The 21448-nt window shown below is 43.5% G+C and overlaps 1 protein-coding gene across 2 annotated transcripts in view; it reads left to right on the top strand.

Moving 5' to 3' along the window:
- Window positions 1-21448, top strand: part of AGBL1 (AGBL carboxypeptidase 1) — a 3462078-nt gene that overhangs the window by 1707572 nt on the left and 1733058 nt on the right. For both annotated transcript variants that reach the window (XM_086958112.1, XM_086958114.1), the window contains exon 18: window positions 18599-18779. In XM_086958112.1, the coding sequence (XP_086814238.1) occupies window positions 18599-18779 (181 nt within the window). The remainder of the gene's footprint in view (window positions 1-18598; window positions 18780-21448) is intronic.

Genomic DNA, 21448 nt, shown 5'->3' on the forward strand with positions numbered 1-21448 from the left:
CCGCAAATAAGAATAGAAATTAGAAAATAACATTCTGAAATGTAGGGTTCATTAAATATTTAAAGTAACAAAGTATGCATGATAGCTATATTTTTTTGTTCTGCTGTTTCGTAAAATATGTTTCTTGAAAAAAATATCTGATCAAGTACTTTTTAATATTTGAAAGTTATATTATAATTGGTGCTGAAAAATCTCCCATTCCTCTTCTGTAGCAAAAGGACAATCTATTATAATATAACGATTGATACTATTGTTACAGTAAAAAGAAAAGGAAAATAAAGTTATGTATTTAACAGAACATCCATAATGAAAAAGTTTCAAGTGGTAACTATTTACTGAACTTCTTTTCTCGGGGAGGTGTAAAAGTTTGATCTTCGTGGTGACGGGTCATAAACTCCTCTGAGAGCATGACGGTGAGAATAATAATCTCAATATATTTTCACAGCATATGATCAAAAGGGGAAAATAGACTGAAAACCGCAAGCTGGTAACATTGCTTACTTATTGTTACTCTTTGTGACGATGGATCGTGAACTCCACTAAGATCACCAAGACTGTTAATGTTATAATATACATATTAACAGTATGTGATCTCTAGGGGAAACCACAATAACAAGTGGAATATGGTGACGTTGATTGTAAATGTTTAGGGTTTGCGTCGACGGGTCACCAACAACTCTCAAGCGAAGTACCGTGTCAATATTATAATATAAAAAGTCACTCTATATATAAGGTGAAAGGAGCCAGAAAAGGAGCAATTTTTTTGTTATAATCTATCTGTTTCTAAAAACAAGCTTCTGACGTTACAGAGAAAAAGCAAAAAACATGCAATACATTTTTTTTCGAGATATAAATGTTTAAATATTGACAAATAGCCACAAATTATAACTAAAGTACTATGCCTATGCCATATTGAATCATCTTACAACTCCGAATATGTTTTTAGATGCAAAAAGAGAATCCAATGCTAGAAAACAGAACCTGCAACATAGATTGGCAACTCAGAAATAACATGCGAAAACAAAACTAATTGCACAGTAGGTGTGGTTTATATAGTTTTTGGTTGTTTAGTAGTCTACGGAAGGAAGCTGTGGGTCCGCCTATTTAGATGGCACATTTTGCAGTTTACACGTGCTCATGTTTTAACTGTTTTTCTTCCTCACGTGTTCGGAAAAACTATCAAACTGTGAAGCTATAAAGGTTTCGATTTCGATCGTAACACGTATAAGGTGTTATTATCTACATACATTGGAGAGTTTAAAAAGTGTTACTCTGTAAACTGTGTTCTCTGCATTTTCATGATTAAAAACCTCTAAATAGAAGACATAAAAATTATCGTTATCATTAGAAGAAAAAAAAAGGACTAATATTTGTAAATATTATGCTTCTTAATTGAAAAAATGCTAGCATTTGTAAACCGCAAACCTGCCCTCGGAAAGGTGTGGCTGGCGCTTGGGGCGTTGGGAAGAATAATACATTTTAAATGCCCTTTTCTATGCACCTACAAACTTGGCTTTTAAACTATCAATTGCCCAGTCTGTATCTTCACACTTCCTCCAAACATTCTGCTACTGTTTTTTTAGTATTGTAGTGAGCCATACAGCAGTATGTGTTTATCTATACAGTGTTTTAAAAGTGAAGTAGTTATACATTCAGCTCGACACTCTCCTTGCAGAACTGTAAGCATTCAGTCAGTTCCCAAGTAGTCATGCAAGAAAGTAGGCCTTAGGGCATGAACTGCTTAAAATCTGTATAGACTATGCATGCACTCTTGTATGCACCTGCAAACTTGCCTTTTAAACCTTCAATTGCCTAGTCTGTATCCTTACAGTTCCATTTAAGACTTTCACACTTCTGTTTCAGTATCGTAGTGAGCCATACAGCACTATGTGTTTATCTATACACTGTTCTAAAAGTGAAGCTGCTATACATTCAGCCAGACACTCTTCTTGGAGAATTGTAATCATTCAGCCAGTACCAATGTACTCATTGAGCAAAGTGGGCCTGAGGGCATGGACTGCTTCAAACACCTATAAACTAGGCATGCACTGTTCTATGCACCTGAAAACTTGTGTTTTATACCTTCTATTCCCCAGTCTGTATCCTTACATTTCCAGCAAACACTCTGTGATTACTGATTCAGTCTTATACTAAGCTATTCAGCAGAATGTCCTTATCTATACACTGTTCTAAAGGTGAAGCTGCTATACATTCTGCCAGACACTATCCTTGCAGAATTGTAATAATTCAGCCAGTACATAAGTAGTCATGGTGCAAAATGGGCCTTAGGGCATGGACTGCTTCAATCCCCTATAGACTATGTGTGCACAGTTCTATGTACCGGCAAACTTGTGTTTTATACCTTCAATTCCTAAGTCTGTATTCTTACACTTCCAACAAACTCTCTGTGATTGCTGATTCATTTTTGTACTGAGCTATTCAGCAGAATGTCCTTATCTATGCACTGTGCTAAAAATGAAGCTCTTATAGATTCAGTCATTTTGTTTAAACATATTTTATTGAAGGTTTTCATCATGCAACAATATTACGAAAGTCGACACCCTCAATGACCAAACATGTCCTCGGTTATATTCCAACAAAGTCCAAAACGTACCCCCTCCCCTCCCAGGTGGTGTGGGCGTAGCAATACAAAAAAGTGCATCATGTGTTATGCAGTTGTCATGGATGAGTGCTCAACTTAATGGGGTCTCTGGGTGTCATTCATGTATTCCTAGTGCTCTAGATTACTTCTTCTATCTGCAGGTTTGACAAGGCCAGTACCAGCGTTTCCCATGCTCTCGCATGCTCCAATGCTTTTTCCTGGTTGGAGCGCCGAGCCTGTCGCAGCCGGACAGTGATCTCGCACCTTGCCCATTTACAAAGCTCCGCCCTCCAACGCTTAAAGGATGGACCTTCCTTACATTTCCAGTGTAGGGTAATCTCCCTCTTTGCCAACATGAGCCCCAAATCTATAAATGTACTCGTTATTTTTGATTTGGGCGTGTGTAGAAACCAGAGTAACATACACGTAGGCATGTCATAGGTCAGATCCCTGCCCGTGACTTCATTTAAAAGTGCTCCCACTTCCACCCAATAAGTCCCTATATGTGGGCTGTCCCAAATCATGTGTTCTAATTCCGCTCCCTCCTTGAAACATCTGGGGCATGCTGTGTCTCGCGCCTGAAAGTACCTCTGAATCTTTCCCGGCGTCAGATAACCCCGGTGTACTATGAAGAACTGTATCAGCTGAAGTCTCGCATTTCATGTGCCCTTCCACGCCCTTCTAAGGATGTGTCCCCATGTCGTGTCTGGTATGGGTCTGCCCATCCCCTCTTCCCATTTCAGTTTCAGAGCGGCTAATGGTTGCAACCCTTCGTGCAGCATCTTATAGATTCAGTCATGCACTCTCTTTGCAGAACTGTAATCATGCAGTCAGTACCCAAGTAATTATGGAGCTAAGTAGGCCTTAGGCCTTAGACTCTTTTAAACCCCTATAGACTATGTTTGCAGTCTTCTATGGACCTGCAAACTTGTCTTTTATATCTTCCATTCCCCAGTCTGTATTCTTATAAATTGAGCAAACACTCTTTGCTGATTCAATATTGTACTGAGCTATTCAGCAGAATATCCTTATCCATGCAGTGTGCTAAAACTGAAGCTCTTATAAATGTATTCAGTCACTCTCCTTGCAGAACTGTAATCATCCAGTCAGTACCCAAGTAATCATGGAACAAAGTAGGCATAGGCCATGGACTTCTTTAAATCCATATAAACTATGCTTGTAGTCTTCTATGTACCTGCAAACCTGCCTTTTATACCTTCAATTTCCATGTCTATATCGTTACACTTTCATCAAACACTCTCACACTACTGTTTCAGTATTGTAGTGAACCATACAGCAGTATGCGCTTATCTATACACTGTTCTAAAAGTGAAGCAGTTACAGATTCTCTTATCATCCAGTCAGTACCCATATTTTCATGTAGTAAAGTAGGCCTTAGTATATGGACTGCTGCAAACTCCTACTTAGTGTGCATGTACTCTTCTATACACCTGAAAACTTGTCTTTTAAACTTTTAATTACCCAGTCTCTATCCTTATACTCCTTTCAAACACTTTGCCACTACTATTTCAATATTGTAGTGAGCCATATAGCAATATATGCTTATCTATACATTGTACAAAAAGTGTAGCAGTTATACATTCAGCTCTACACTCTCCTTGGAGAAGTGTAATCATTCTGCCACTATCCAAGTAGTCACGCAGCAAAGTAGGCCTAAGGGCATGGACTGCTTCAAACACCTATAGATAATAAATGCAGTTTTCTAAACATCTGCAAACTTGGCTTTTAAACTTTGAGTTGCCCAGTCTGTATCCAGACACTTCCTCCAAACATTTTGCTACTGCTATTTTAGTATTGTAGTGAGTTATACATCAGTATTTTCTTATGTATGCACTGTTCTAAAAGTGAAGGTGCTATATATTCAGCTAGACAATCTCTTCGTAGAAGTGTAAGCATTCAGTCGTTTTCCAAATGGTCATACACTAAAGTAGGCCTTAGGGTATGGACTGCTTTAAATCCCAAAAGACTATGCATTCACTGTTCTATACAATAGCAAACTTGTCTTTTATACATTCAATTGCCCAGTCTGTAGCGTTACACTTTTACCAAACACTCTCACACTACTGTTTTAGTATTGTAGTGAACCATACAGCAGTATGTGCTTATCTATACACTGTTGTAAAAGTAAAGCTGCTATACATTCAGCCACACACTCTCCTTGGAGAATTGTAATCATTCGGCCAGTATTCAAGTACTCATGGTGCGAAGTGGGCCTTAGAGCATGGACTGCTTCAAACTCCTCTACACTATGCATGCACTGTACTATGCACCTGAAATTTGCCTATTATATGTTCAATTTCCCAGTCTCTATTCTTACACTTCCCCCAAACAGTCTGTCATTCCTGTTATAGTTTTGTTGTTATTCATTGATCTGTGTGTAGTTATCAATTCACTACATTCAAACAGTAATCAGCAGATGTACAATAAGTGGTACATCCCCAGAGATATGCCAGTTATTGTGCACTGTGACATCACCACAATGGATGCACCGTATTTACAATGTGGTGTATTATGGGGTTAAACCGGCACAGATATGTGATGTATTTGTGTTGCGAATGTGGTGCATTGCTTGACTTGCGTTGCAAGCACAATGCAGCTCCAGCAATGGTCTTGGGGCCCTATCCTTACAATGCTGTGTCAATCCTTACACCTGTTTCAAGCAGATGCAGGGTTTTGATGCAGCATAAGCCTAAAAGTGACTGAATGAAGTCTTATAGATTTCACTCACTCACTTTTAGGAGGTGTTCCTGCGCCAGAACACCTCCACCCCCCCCCCCCCCCACTGTGCAGGAAAGCCTCCTTCTGGCGCAGGGCTTTACAATTTGATGCACCTTCCATATGCATCACATTGTAAATACCACACACCATGGCACATCTTTTGCACCACTGCTGCATCACAAAAGTGACACAACAGATGTGTAAAAGAGGCACTAGGGGGTTGTAAATCCGCTCCTAACACATACAAATTCACCCAGGCAGTTTCACCAGTAGTGCAAGTTGAAGCATAGACTTGTAACATATGAATATGGATATGTTACATTCAAGTGCTTCAGAAGTGCTACAGTATACTATAGGTAAACACCTTACAGATTTATGCTGTAGCACTTCCTTATAGTTCTGCACTTTCAAATTCATCATACACTAGTAATGTATTCATTCATTCATTTATGAACTACACATTCGTTCTGACAAACATTTACACACTAACATAGAAATATAGCTCTTTCTTTGATCAGCGAAGGTAGTTCCAAAAAAGAACAGTTTGTTTGTGTGTTTTCAAAAAAAAATTTTAAACCAAAAAAATTGAACTGGTAACAAAAAAACTGTGGAACAGAAAAAAAAAAGAAAAAAAAAATATTGTCTTTGACAACGGTGCTTTTCTTTCCTCTTCACAATGAGTTCAATAGACTGCTCTCCGTAACAAAGGAGTTCTCTGCAAAATTTGCAAGAATTGTGAGATCTGCAAACTGTGGCACATTAATAGGATGCGGACTGCTCGGAGGGGGTGGTGGTGCAGTTGAGTTAGAAGGAACTGCAGGTTCAGGATTCTCTTGCAACCTTTGTGTTGCCATCCTTGCATAGTTGTTTGGATTCATGTTTTTGACATGGCGAACCATGCTGGCAGTCCCGAAAGAGTACTTTTTAGTGGGGTCACCCCTGGAAAGAGTAACCTCATAGATCTTGCATGTACTTTCGTCGCATTCACCTTTTTCTGTCCCTCCGGATATGAAAAAAACTTCCAAATCAAAGCTTCTTTTCTCTTTTTTTGAGGTGGCTCAGCAACAAAATCTTCCTCAGAGGAATGTTCTGATGAACTCTGAAGAAGAGCAGCCATTGTAGAGTTTGGATCTAAAGGACTAGAGCTCCACAGAATAGATGTGTCTCTTGGGAAAGTACAAGTAGAACGATCAAAATAGGAGGGGTCTTTCAACAGTTGGAATAGGAAGTATTATGAACCAATCAAAACTATACTTTTTTGGTCACATGGCTTTGCGTTTGTTTACGGTGCGCTTACGGTGCTCTTACGCTGCGAGTACGCACAACGTACCGTCGCAATTTTCGTAATTGTTTTCAAAAGTAATATACGCTTATTAAAAGTTAAAAAATCTAGTTTCATGATTATCCCAGATAATGTCTTCCCTTAATATGTACATTAAATACATAAATATATCTTTTTGGACAATTAGAAACTTTTGCGCCATACGCGTACGGGGCGCCGTACATGACGTCACGCGGAAGCGATGATGCGACGCGCAACGTCAAAGTGTATCCGTAATGTGTGCGTGTTGGTACGCGCTGAGTACGATTAGCTGTACAAAGTATGGTGCGATCTCTGTACTCGTACGGTACGATTACAAAAAAAATCACAATGAAAAAGGAATTATATAGAATTTAATTTTAATATATTATAAAAAAAATTCATTAATAAAAAAAAATGCATTTAGTTGTGTTATTATTTTACATTAAGAATATGAAATATAATTTAAAAAATAAAATAAATACTTATAATAAAAATGTAAGAAATGAGTATAAAAAGAAAGAAATATAATAATGAATACATTTAAAAAATTATCATTTACAAAACTTTTGAAATTTACTGAAAAAACCATCGGTTTCACACACGTTATAGTTAGGAATTCGCATTTAAAAAACCTTAGAAGTTCACTGAAAAAACCAAAGGTTTCAGCCACGTTATAGTTAGGAATTAGCATTTTAAAAAACCTTAGAAATTTACTGAAAAAACCAGAGGTTTTACACATGTTATAGTTAGCTGGACATTTCACTCATACCAAACCATTGAAATTCCCTCGTTATAGTTAGTTCAGCTAACTATAACTTGCGCACCCGTAATGCACTGCTGATGACGTCACATTTTACATAACTCATGATATGGTCAGTGACATCACTCATGACATCACTCATCCTACCACTCACACACCTTCAAAGACACTCTTGTGCCCACTCACGAACTCACTCGGACACTCACACATCCAGCCACAGACCCACTCAGACATTTATGCACCTAATCATAAATTGACTCAGATACTCAAGCACCCACTCACAGATCCACACAGGCATTCTTACACCGACTTACATAGCCAAGTATACTCCCATAAGGTTACTCACACACACTCTCACAGACCCATGGAGGCACTCACACACCCACTTACCTACTTATAAAGCCACTCACCCATCCACTCTCAAAGATTACAAGTTACAGTTAGGAAATAAAATATATAAAACATTGAAATTCACTGGAGAATACAAAGCTTACAGGGGTGGTATAGGTAGACTCACATTTTACTCGTACCATACCAGAGAAATTCAGCAGTTATAGTTACCTAAGGTAACTACAACTATTTCCTCCAATGAACTGCTTATGACGTCACATATTATATCACTCATGATATGGTCAGTGACATCACTCATGACATCACAAATGAAATCACTGATGACATCATGGATGACATTATTCACATAACCACTCACACACCCATTCACACCCCTATACATCATCTCATACACCCACTCAACCACTCACATACCTATTCACAAGTCTATACAAGTACTTACTTGACCACTCACTCAACCATGGAGCCACTTAATCGCCCACTCACTCACATATACAGATACTGACACACAAACCCTCACTTACTCAAACAGCCACTCACACTACCACTCACTTACTCATGCAGCAGAACACATACAACCAAACACTCACATATACAGCCACTCACACAGCCAAATGCTCACCCAGACACCTACTCACACACCCCCTTGTTCAGCTATTTAGCCGCTCACACACCAACTCAACAATACAGCCTCTCAACAGAGCCACTCACTCACCAATACAAACACTCAGAGACACTCACTCACTCACCCAACCAACCACTTACATACCCATTCACACATCCATACATGCAATCCCACACCCGCTCACTCACCCATACAGCCATTCACACAAAGAAACACTCTCCGATACAGCCACTAAACAAACTCACTTAACCCACTTGTCTATGCATACAGTCACTCACTTGACCACTCACTCAACCATGGAACCACTTAATTGCCCACTCACTCACATATACAGATACTGACACACAAATCATCCCTTCTCAAACAGCCACTCACACTACCACTCACTCACTCATGTATCAGCACACATACAACCAAACACTCACATATGCAGCCACTCACACAGCCAAACGCTCACCCATACACTTACTCACACACCCACTTATTCAGCTATGCAGCCGCTTACACACCAACTCACCCATACAGCCTCTCAACAGAGCCACTCACTCCCCGATACAAACACTCAGAGACACTAACTCACACACCCACCCAACCACTTACATACCCATTCACACATCCATACATGCAATCCCACTCCCGCTCACTCGCCCATACAGCCATTCACACAGAGAAACCCTCTCCAATACAGCCACTCACAAACTCACTTAACCAAATACCCACTCAAACAGCTTCTCACTTACCCATATGGCCACTTACACACCCAGTCACTCACTTATACAGCCATTCAGCCACCCACTCACTCACCTATACAGTCACTCAAACACCCACTTGCCTATGCATACAGTCACCACGCTCATACAGCTACTCCCTCAGCCACTCACTCACCCACACAGCTATTTACACACCCACTTGTACACACATACAGCCACTTACACACCCACTCACACACGTATACAGACACTCAAACACCCACTCACACAGGGATACACACATCCACTCACATAATATATGTTAGAAAATGCATCACTCATTAGTGTAAACCTACTACTAACTTAATTTTTGCAGTAGCTTATTATGTATGTTTAACCAACAAACGCTAAGAAAACATGTACACTAACTGGATGATGTCATCAGTGATGTCAACAGTGTTGTTAATTAAGATGTCATTAGTGATGTAATGAGTGATGTCACTGATTTAGACTTCCTCTAAACCAGGAGATCAATCTGGAAGGCTGTTGTCCAAAGTGTTTTAGTTGTTTTACCATTCCAATACGGCCAACAATTTGGTTCTCATTGGGATGGTCATGGTTGTATTTTTTCCACAAAGTTTTATATAGCTTGAACTTGACCCAAATCGGGTATCAGAGCGCTTTACATAGCACCAGTTGCATTACATGAGAACACATTCATTTTTGTCAGGCACGGGGAGATTAAGTGATTTAACTAGAATCACAGGATGTTCAGCGTCATTGCCGAGACTTGAACCCAGTTCCCCAGATTTGAGGTCGCCCACCCTAGCCATTAGGCCAACTCCTCTCCCCTTAAAGTAATGATAAACTATTTACACCACCTATGCAAGTTGGGACACCTGCCGCCATGTTTAGTTTTGTTATTGAATGCATATGCTCGATGTATTTAGAAGGCAACATTTTTCTGTTTTTCCACATGTATTGTTTAAATGTTTCTTGCATGTGTTGTTGACCTAGTGAGTGTTTTATTACAATTCTGTTAGAGGGTGAGTGTAAGGATGAGTCAGCGGATGATGAATGGATGCCTGAGTTCAAAGATCAGTTACTTGTTTAATGGCGACTCCCATCAGTCACACAAAAGGTACTTCCATTCGTAAGCCAGGCCTATTGGCATTGCCAATGCTTGTTTTGTGTTGGGGTACACCACATAACTCAAAGTGCTGTCTGTTCTACTGCCTCCATCACATTGCGGTTTCTTTACTTGAAGGTTAACTGCGTTACCACAGTATGTACAGTCCAAGGCGCTTACTATGTAAATACAACACTGGCCTTTGTGGTTATATTAATTTACATGTGTTTATTGTAATCTATTCTTTCATTTTTAAATAATTATATTTTTTGAGAAAGTGCTCTGAAGCATATGTGCTGCGTATTAAATAACAGAAATAAAGCACATTGTGATTGAGATGCTACCACTACAATACATAGATGGCATACAAAGTGCACACCCCCCAGATACGTGTACTCCCCCTTTAATAGAGACACCTGAGTCCAGTTTGGTTTCCGCAGTGTTTACGTTTTTATTAAAATTACAGTTCAAGACCAATTACTCCATTTGTCTCCATTTCTTTATTGTAAACTTTAAAACTTGTTTATCAACTTCACAGTGTTCAAATATTAATATTCACACGTATGTACATATACATTCTATTTACAGCCCTTTCTCCAATGGGGAATTGCTTGATCTTCGGGCTGTGCCAGCAGGCCACAACCAAGTTAGCCTGCTCTCCTTAATGTAACCGCCCTCCGGTTAACAGAGCTGCAGGTAAATAAACTGCCACCACTTGTGGCACCCAACGGCTTCCAGGGTAGAGCTAGAGAATCCAGGGCCACCAGCAGGTCATCCCCAAATCTCCCGCCAGCCCGGAGCCCATGATGATATTTAAGACCTGCTCTGGGGTAAAAAATGGCACTGACCAAAGGAGTCCCTGTGATACCTCTTGTCCAGGACCCCGCAACCGCACTTATTGAAGCCCTAGATCAGGGATGGGTGGGTGGGTGACTTCTTTATGCGACGTCCGACTCCTGCGAGGTCAAGTGGACAAAGAGGGTGCCCTAACGTGATGCGCGGGCTTTTAAGGTTCGCGCTCCAGACTACTTCCAGTCCCCTCTACCCTATTGGTGACGGGCTTCCTGTTATTCCCTTCGCTATCCCTTCCGGGTCGTGCGACCCGGAAGGGGTTTCCTTACCTTTGTGGCCCTTTGGCTGCCACTAACGGCGCCACGTCCCTTATGTGGGGTGGCGCCTTGCATAGTTGGCATACAAAGTGCACACACCCCAGATACGTTTACTCCCCCTTTAATAGAGACACCTGAGTCCAGTTTGGTTTCCGCAGTGTTTACGTTTTTATTAAAATTACAGTTCAAGACCAATTACTCCATTGGTCTCCATTTCTTTATTGTAAACTTTAAAACTTGTTTATCAACATCACAGTGTTCAAATATTAATATTAACACGTATGTACATATACATTCTATTTACAGCCCGTTCTCCAACGGGGCATAGCTTGACCTTCAGGCTGTGCCAGCAGGCCACAACCAAGTTAGCCTGCTCTCCTTAACGTAACCGCCCTCGGGTTAACAGAGCCGCAGGTAAATAAACTGCCACCACTTGTGGCACCCAACGGCTTCCAGGGTAGAGCTAGAGAATCCAGGGCCACCAGCAGGTCAACCCCAAATCTCCCGCCAGCCCAGGAGATCATGATGATATTTAAGACCTGTTCTGGGGTAAAAAATGGCACTGACCAAAGGAGTCCGTGTGATACCTCTTGTCCAGGACCCCGTCACAGGACAAAGCGCTTACTGGCGGACTCGACCTCCCCCCTGCTCTCGAGAGCTTCCGAAATGGCCCCTAGCACTGTTTGTATGAAAAGTTCATTGCCCGCCTCTGAGAGGTGCACTCCGTCCTTAGCGTACAGTTCGGACCTAGACATTTGTATTAGTTCATGCCTGATTGTACCAATGCTCGATTTCTGAAGTATTTCCACCACTGACTGGTTCAACCTTTTCACCGACTTATTCACAGCCTTCGGAGGCGCGCCCCGTGCCCATACCTGCCTCGGAATGACTTCGGACCATAGCAAAATGACATTCGGTAACATATTCTTGATAGCTGCCAGCACAGTGAACAATGATTCTTTTACACCCCTTCTTCCCGCTGGGGTCATGTCATTGCCTCCACAGTGCAACACCAGTACATCTGGGATAGGCATGCCTCTGTTCATGGCTGCCCGCAGGTCGTCGGGGGCGTCGGCTAAATGTTGCCCCCCTACCCTCACCCAATGATGGTCCAACCCTTGGGCCTCCAGCGCCTTTCTTTCCAGCAAACTCGTGAAGACCAACCCCGCTCTGCGAATAAAGGAGTGGCTGCACCAACATATTTGGGGTCTTTTGGGTGTGGTACCTAGAGCAAGATTTGAAATGAAACAATGGTCAGTACTAACTATGTACAATAAGGTAGGCACGCTACTACACTCAAACTAGTTGCGGACGAACGTAACGCTCGTAACATGCTGACTTCCAGCGCCCTAGCCTCCTAATAGTTTCTTCCGGGGGCCCCAGACCTGCCGCTGTAGTAGCCGCCCCAATACGGAATGAGTGAGATGTGAAGTCGGTTGAGTCTACATCTAACCTAGTCAAAGCCAGCTTTACCACCCTTGTGAACTGAAATCTAGTGAGGGGGAACCGTCCCTATGCAACAAGACTCTGTCATCGTTCCCTTGCGGCCTGATGTGCGAGAACTCCCCTGTCAGTCTAACCGGGCAGTACGACACCCCCGCCACACTGCCTAATTGTTACCATGTCCCCTTGCCCAGAGGGTCTGTCTTTGATCTACGTACCCTAACTTTCAGGACGTCCCCTGCCTCAATCAAGTATCCACACCGTAAGCCCCCTTCCTTGTCCGCATTAGAGACCTGGAGCAATTCCGAGATCCTAAATGCCCCACAAAACGCTAGTACGTAAGCTACCCTAAACAACTGGGTTTCGTAAGGGTAAAAACAAATCTTAGGCAGGGTCTCAAGGATGTCTACCGGCCTGGCCATATCTATGGGCCTTCTTGAATCCTTCGCCCCAGGGGCTAAACAATCCCATCCCCTCACAGCTCTCCTCACTCTCTGGTCTTTTGTTGGATCTGCCACCCCACTTAAGCCTGCGTAGAATGCTAACGCCGACAGTTGCCTCTTCATCATTGCCACTGATTTCCCGCTGTCCCTCTGATGCAATATAAAGCCTAACACGCTCAAGGGTGAGAAAACTTCAACTAAACCTGCCCCTTTTAAGTAATCTTGATAAAACTGCCACAACCTCTCATACCTACTCTTAGTCTTGGGGGCCAAGAATGCAGTTATCAACTCAGGGGCTGCGGGGCACCAAGCTTCCATAGGCCCGCTGGGAAGTCCGTCATCTCTCTGTCTGCTTGCGGCCAATGGGCGCGGAAGTCTGCCAACTTAAAACGGGACAAGGCATCAGCGGCATGGGTGTCTACCCCCGGAACATGTCTTGCAGTAAAATGTACATTGCGCCGAAGGCATTGCAACACTAGTTCTTTCAATAAACGCAGCACCCACGTGCAAGTTGCTCTCTGATTGTTAATCGCCATCACCACTGACATGCTGTCTGACCAGAAAACAATGCACCTGTCTGCTAGCGTGTTCCCCCACAGATGCAATGCCACTACTATGGGAAACAGTTCTAAGAAAGTAACATTGCGTGTCAGGCCCCGCTGTGTCCATTCCTCAGGCCAATACTGCATGCACCACTTGGGACCCAATATCGCCCCGAAGCCTACGCTCCCTGCTGCATCTGTGAATAGTTCAAGGTCTGCGTTCGAGGAGGCCGATTTCCGACATGTCACAGACCCATTAAAATTGTCTAGGAAGTCCTTCCAGATGCTCAAGTCATTTCTTACCTCGGCTGATAGCCTAACTCTATGGTGTTTTGCGCGAAGCCCTGACATCGCCCTTGCTATGCTCCTAGAGAATGCCCTGCCCATCGGGATGACTCTCAAGGCGAAGTTCAGTTGTCCTAACAAGACTTGCAGCTGATGTAATGTGACCTTCCTTGACCTTAAGCAGTCCTCAATAGCAGCCTTGAAGGCAGAAACCTTTGACCTGGGTAGCCCACAAACCCCTTCTCTTGTGTCGATTTCAATGCCTAAGAATGTCAGGCAAGTGGTTGGCCCTTCTGTCTTTTCTGCTGCCAATAGAACCCCCAGGGCTTCAGCCAGGTGCTGGAATCCCACCAGGGCCTTCCTGCATGACTGTGAACCCTGAGGACCGAGGAATAGAAAGTCATCTAGGTAGTGTGCCACTGCATGGGATTTATCAGTTGAAAGGAATTGCTCCAGCGCCCATTCTAAAAACCTGGCAAAAGATTTGAATACTGCGCACGTGATTGAACAGCCCATTGGCATGCACAGGTCAATGAAGTAATCTCCCCTGAAGGTGAAAACCAGGAACTAAGTGCCAGATGTAGGTAAATGAGATTTACCGATTTTTAATTACCGAATTTTACCGATTCGGTAATTAAAAATCGGTAAATCTGAGGGGTGGATATGTAGGAACATCCAGATGTTCCTTTTACCGAATCGGTAAATATCTGTATTTACCGATTCAGTAAATATCGACCGGTAATGCCCCATTCATTCCTATGGGCTTTGAAGCCCATAGGAATGAATGGGGCATTACCGGTCGGTATTTACCGAATCGGTAAATACCGATTCTGACAAGGGTGCAGGGGGTGTCACTTTGACACCCTCTAGCACCCCCAAAAAATGTTCGGGGCCATGTGGCAGGCATACCTGCCCTAAGGGCAGGTGTGCATGCACACATGTGCATGCACACCAGAATCGGTATTTTACCATCAAATAGTATTTGATGGTAAAATACCGATTCTGTAATGCTTGTGGGACTCAGAAGAGTCCCACCTACATATCAATTTTACCGAATCGGAAAAAATACCGATTCGGTATTTTACAGAATCGGTAAATTTACTGATCGGTAAATTTACCGATTCTGTAAAATACAGAGCCCTACATCTCAAATTGCATTTACCGGTCGGTAACGGCCGAATTCGGCCGTTACCGACCGGTAAATGTCTACCTACATCTGGCCCCTAATATCCTCCATTGACATGCACAGGTCAATGAAGTAATCTCCCCTGAAGGTGAAACCCAGGAACTTAGTATCCTCCGGATGCACTGGCAGGAGCCTAAATGCAGCCTCGATATAGGTATAGGATTTGGCCATTAAGGCCCCTTCACCCAGGGCCTGCAACTTTTCGATTGCCGTGTCAAATGTTGTATAACGGACCGTGCAAAGGTCTGGGTCAAGCTTGTCATTGACAGATTGCCCTGGGGGGCTCGACAAGTTGTGTATCAGGCAAAATTTCCCTTCCTCTTTTTTAGGCACTAACCCCAGTGGGGAGCAGACCAAATCGGGTTTTGAAGGTTGATTGAAGGGACCCGCCACCCTCCCCAGGGCCACTTCTTTCATTATCTTATTTTCTGCTGCTTCCATATTCTTCAGCACCGAGCTCTGATTACGCGGGGGGACACTGGTGGGGGTGGCTGGAGATGGGATACGAAAACCGGATATAAACCATTATGTAGGAACTGAGCCTCTTGCAGCTTGTCGTATCTGCTAAGGAGGTGTGTCAGGACATACGTCTTAATGGGAGTTAGCAGATTTCTCGGATGGCTGGGGTGGCTTCCCTTTAGCTGGGGCTTGGACCGGCTGCTCTCTTGGTCTTCCTGACTTCTTAAAGCACCTGACCTCTGGGTGAGTCGAGCCCCCACAGTAGGAGCAGCAATGTTTGAACCTACATGTAGCCCCTCTAGTGCACTAATTTTTGTTATACAGCCAGCAGGCCTGTCTTTTATCTCCTGCCCCTTGTCGCTACGAAAGGAGTGATTGTTTGAAGGGTAAGTAGCCTTGTTCGCAGGTGGGGGAGGAATAAAACACTGCATGCCATACATTAATCTCCCGTTGGTCCCACGCTATCCCGGGATGCACTGTCTTCATTTGCCTAAACTTGGTGTCATATTGTAACCACCCTGTGCCTGGGAACTCAGAAGCCGTCCCATGTATCAACTAAATGTAACTTATTATCTGGGGGGCCAACGCGGGGTATCTCTCTACCATGATGGCAGCATAAATGGCGAATCCTGTAATCCAATTCTTTATAGACCATTCAACATATACCTTTTTCTGCTTGTACTCGCCTTCCTTGCCTTCCCTAGTCTTACCAGGAACTACACCCGCATTGATGAGATCGAATACGTCAATATATTCCCCTCGTAGAATCTTTTCTTTAGTGTCTGCGGGCACATGCCATGTGATTTCTGCAGATGGTGATAGAGTCATGGATGAAGAACCATAGATCAACGGGCTGTAAGCTAATGACGGCTGCCCCGTCGGCACCGGCCCACCCTGAATCTGATGAACCGCTGGCCCTGCCATATTTGCGCCGGTGTTTGCTGTTTGCCCTTGAGTGGACAAAGTAACTACATTTTGGGCTGGACCCATATCCCCCGGTCCTACAATTCCCGGGTAAGCTGTGGAAAATATCATTGCGCTAGTAGGGCAATTACTAATTGCCTGCCCATGTGAGGTTGTCTCTGCTACCCCTGGGGATTGCGCTACCCCCCAGACTGTACCCAGACCTGGGCTATTCCGCTACCAGGCTGCGCGACTACAGGAGGCAAAGATGTATGAGCGCAGGGCGCCTCCGCATTAGCAGCAGGCGCCACGCCCGGATGAGGGATATTGTTCTCTTTCGTTGCGTTGGGAATCAAGTCTAATGTCTCAAGCACCTCCTTCTCACCTGAGGATGCTGGTTGGGACTCGGCTGCCCTGGGCCACTTTTCCTTCGACGCATCTTTGAGCCTTTCTGGCATGCGCCGAGCCCGCTTGCCTCACCCTCTTTCCTCCTGGGCATCCGCTCTTGCTCCTTCTCTCATTGCTTTTAACGCCCAATCTACACCTTTCTCCTTTGTGAATTCCAGCAGCTCCGTCAATGCAAGGTAGTAATCACTTTTGGCCGTGGCCCCTTTGCCCTTCGTTGACCGTTTCGGCGGCATTCTGCACTTAAAGTTAAAAAGTGTTAGCGCTACTTGAAAATGACACTACCCTTAATCTAGGGTTGCCCAATCGTTGTACCTATTGGAAAGAAGACTGTATTTTTATTAGCCGTTGTAGGCTCGCTGAGCCCACCACTTCTACCGCTGCCAAAGCCAGTACTCGGCCTTCGATGGATGTTCCCCCGCCCTATTGCGGACTTGCTGATTAAGTTACTCTTTTCTGCCCCAAATGTTCAGTTTATATTGCGTTTCTAGGTGGGCAGCTTGGTTATTTATTTTTAGTAATGACATAAAATCAACAGTTCAACGCTCCTCATTAACTCGGGCGTGGGAGTATCACACGCGCTCCGTTTCTCACACAACGTGCAGCGGACCCCTTGTTACTTACGCGCTCCCGCTTTTGCTTCTCTCAAACGCTTTTAAAACCCCACAACCCGCCGCTCAACCCGCCGCGATGTTAAAAAAATTCTCATTCTGGATCCGCTTGCTACCATATACTCACGCATTGTTCGCATGGAACATCTTCCCACACTCTTTCACACTGCGTGGCCCACTCACCTAAACCTGAAGTCGGATGGATTTCACGCACCCTGGTGCCGCTGTGACTTCTTTATGCGACGTCCAACTCCTGGGAGGTCAAGTGGACAAAGAGGGTGTCCTAACGTGATGTGCTTGCTTTTAAGCTTCGCGCTCCAGACTAATTCCGGCCCCCTCTATCCTATTGATGACACGCGTCCTGTTATTCCCTTCGCTATCCCTTCCGGGTTGTGCGACCCGAAAGTGGTTTCCTTACCTTTGTGGCCATTTGGCTGCCACTAACGGCGCCACGTCCCTTATGTGGGGTGGCGCCTTGCATTGTCCTTAATTAAGTGTTGTGCTGCGCTGCTTTTTAGAGCACGGACTGCATCATAGCGTATATACTTAAAAAAAATCTCCCAAGGCATGGTACCTTAGTCACGAGAGTCACAAGGTAAGGGTAAACACATTACAGTAGTATGATTAAAAAGTGTGCCTGATAATGACTTGCTCTAGAAATATGCAGAATGTATTTTTCCTCCAGAACAGTTGAGGGGAGTCTTTCCAGACACGAAATCCTGTACTGGTGATCACCAAACATTTTCCCATGAGTAGGAATGACTTACTCTTGAAGTACTCCTGCGTTAATCATCTTGAAGTACTCCTGGTTTAATCTTGTTTTTTGTTTGTCTCAGTCCTGAACTCCCAGAGTAACCGCCTGATGTAATTCAGGAGTCCTAAACGAGTAATGTATGGCTCAATGTTTGTGACTCGGGCCGGATATGTTCCTGCTCAGCCCGCCCCTCATGTGAATGTAATACCAAGAATCACATATACCTTATAAAGCAGTAATATTTGTCTTAATCCCACTAGGTAAGCGCCCATACCTGGTGCTCACAGCACGTGTTCACCCTGGGGAGAGCAACGCCAGCTGGGTGATGAAGGGGACCCTGGAGTTTCTTGTGAGCAGCGACCCCGCCGCAGAACTTCTGCGAGAGAGCTTCATCTTCAAGGTCATACCGATGCTCAACCCAGACGGGGTTATAAATGGCAAGTGAGTAGTTATTGTTCCACTGGGACAGCACCGGGAGTCCCCTATGTTTAATCCCCACACCGATTGAGTACATTTAGCCTCCAGCAATTCATGACAGCTTCGGTCCAGATTCTAAGTGACACACTCTCCACACTTTACCTGCATGAGTCGGCATGAAACAGATTCAGAAAGTGTGTGTGTACCACGATGGTCCACAATAGTAGGGAATTCAGTGGCTGTAATGCAGTGGATTTGTGAAACCCCCTCCCTAACAGCTGAAGGGGAGGTAAAGAAGTGGGATGCCAGTGGCCTGATGGGCTGAAAAGTTGAGCCCCACTGAAATGTTGATTAGCTTTTATGGGACTCCTCTGTCTGTATGGCGTCAGATACAAGCTCCTACATATAAAAAATAATACTGTGGGGTGTGGACCACAGGCTGCCAAATGAGGAAAAGAGAGTGAAAGAGTCCCAGAAAGAGAACTGAGGTAAAAGGGAAATGGAGAGGGACTCAAAGAAAGAGTGAGCGGTAGATAGAAAGGAAAAGCAGTATATGGAAGAGAAATAGGAATGAGCAGGCAGAATGAAAAATGGAAAGAAAGGAAAGAAAGGGTAAGTGAGGTCGGAAATATGAAAGAGAGGAAAATGTAAACAAAGAAGAGTGGTTTGAAGGAAGGCAGATAGGAAATGTGAAAAGAATTAAAGGCTAGAGCGAGGAAAGGTTAGACGGTTGTATGCAACGGTGAAAGGATCGGCGCGTGAAAAGGATGAAATGACAGACGGATGGGTGAAATATTAGGTGGTTGGATCGAATGGTGAATGGATAGATGAATGTGGGGATGACTAAAAGGATGGGAAGATGATGGAATGGATGGATGCCTGAGTGGATCGATGGAGGAATGAATGGATGGGCGAATGGGTGGATGGTTAGAAGGAATAGAAACGTAGGTGCAACATGGGCTTCTATTGGAATTCTCCAGAGCATATTATCAAGCCCATTATCGCCTCTTTAGCAGCAGTTTTCCGCCACTAAAATGGCGATAATTTTATCGCCGTTCTTGATAATATGCCCTGTAGAGTTTTTCCAGTGAGGGTCGAACTCACTCGCTCCTTACTCTTAAAATTATGGGGGCATATTATCAAGAAGAGCATTAAAATTATTGCGCTTTAGCGGCAGGAAACTGCTGCTAAAGCGGCAATAATGGGCTTGAAAATATGCCCTTGAGAATTCCAATAGAAGCCCATGTTCACACCAGAACATGGGCTTCTATGGGAATTAACAAGAGCATATTATCAAGCCCATTATCGCCGCTTTAACTGCAGTTTCCTGCCGCTAAAGCGGCGATCATTTTAACCCTGTTTCCTGATAATATGCCCTAGGGTTCCTAGTATGGTTCTTTAAATTTTCTACCTACGTCAGTTTCTTGCAGGCTAGATTCACAGAGATATGTAGAACATATTCCAAAGTACTTATCTGCATTTGATTTACTTAGAAAATACAAAAACCCCGTGTGTGTATGCTTAAGTTTAAATTTGCAATAAGCACTTTATCATGGCATGAAAGCAGGAAATGTTTTCCGAAGACCATTTCTTGTTGATGCTCACAGGCAGTAACTACATTATCGTGTTATGACTTCAGCTGCAATACTGTGGTGACTAATGGTAATTGCCTGGTGATTATACATTTTATCGCTAGATATTCCAATTATAATCTTATTAAGTATAATTGGCAAGGGGATGAAGAAATGAATAAGGGGCACGACTCAATTGCACGCACGGTAATTAATTAATGCATATATGAAAAGCGTATGTGCAGATTTAAAAATAGCTGCAGCTAGATCAAAAAGCACTGAGGTTATAAGATTAGATTCACAGCGCTGCAATTTGTAATTTACAGATATGCAAGTGCAATTTTCCCACAATGTTATCAGTACACAAGTACGATGTGTTGCACATCCAGGATTTCTAGGTACCATGAAGGAACCATCAGCCTGATTCATGTAGCTAAATTGCACTCGCAAAGGGCCAGATTCTCAGAATCTGGCCCTTTGCGAGCGCTATTTTTGCATTTGGTATTCATGATACCAAATGCAAAAATCGCTATTTAAGAATTCGCATATTTGCGTGGAATGGCATTTAAGGAATCTCTAATAGAGATTCCTTAAATGCTATTCATGACACACAACAAAATAGCGATTTTGGACTTTTGGGGCCGCTATTTACCGACAGGTCAGACCTGTCGGTAAATAGCAAAAACTCCGAAAAATGCTTTTAAAAGCATTTTTCAAAGTTGCATGTAGCACACACACATGTCCTTTGGACATGTGTGTGCGCAACACCAGTCCAAAAGTGCATTTTAGGGGTGCTACAGGGCGTCCTTTGGACACCCCTGTCACCCTTAAAATCGCTATCTCAGTTGCGAGTAGCAAATTGCTACTCGCAAATCCCCATTCATTCCAATGGGCCTCTTGGCCCATAGGAATGAATGGGGAGTATTTGCGAGTAGCAAATTGCTACTCGCAAATAAAGAACATGTAGGAATCGCTATTTAAGTAGCAATTCCTACATGAATGCCGTTTTGCGTGTCCTCAATAGCGAATCGCTATGATTCGCTATTAGGGACACGCAAAACGGCCCGTACATGAATCAGGCTGCATGAGGCGTCAGACACGTAGCTTAGAGCAACAGAAACT

This window comes from Lissotriton vulgaris, chromosome 2_1 (assembly GCF_964263255.1).
Source record: "Lissotriton vulgaris chromosome 2_1, aLisVul1.2, whole genome shotgun sequence".
In the NCBI taxonomy this organism is placed as follows: Eukaryota; Metazoa; Chordata; class Amphibia; order Caudata; family Salamandridae; genus Lissotriton; species Lissotriton vulgaris.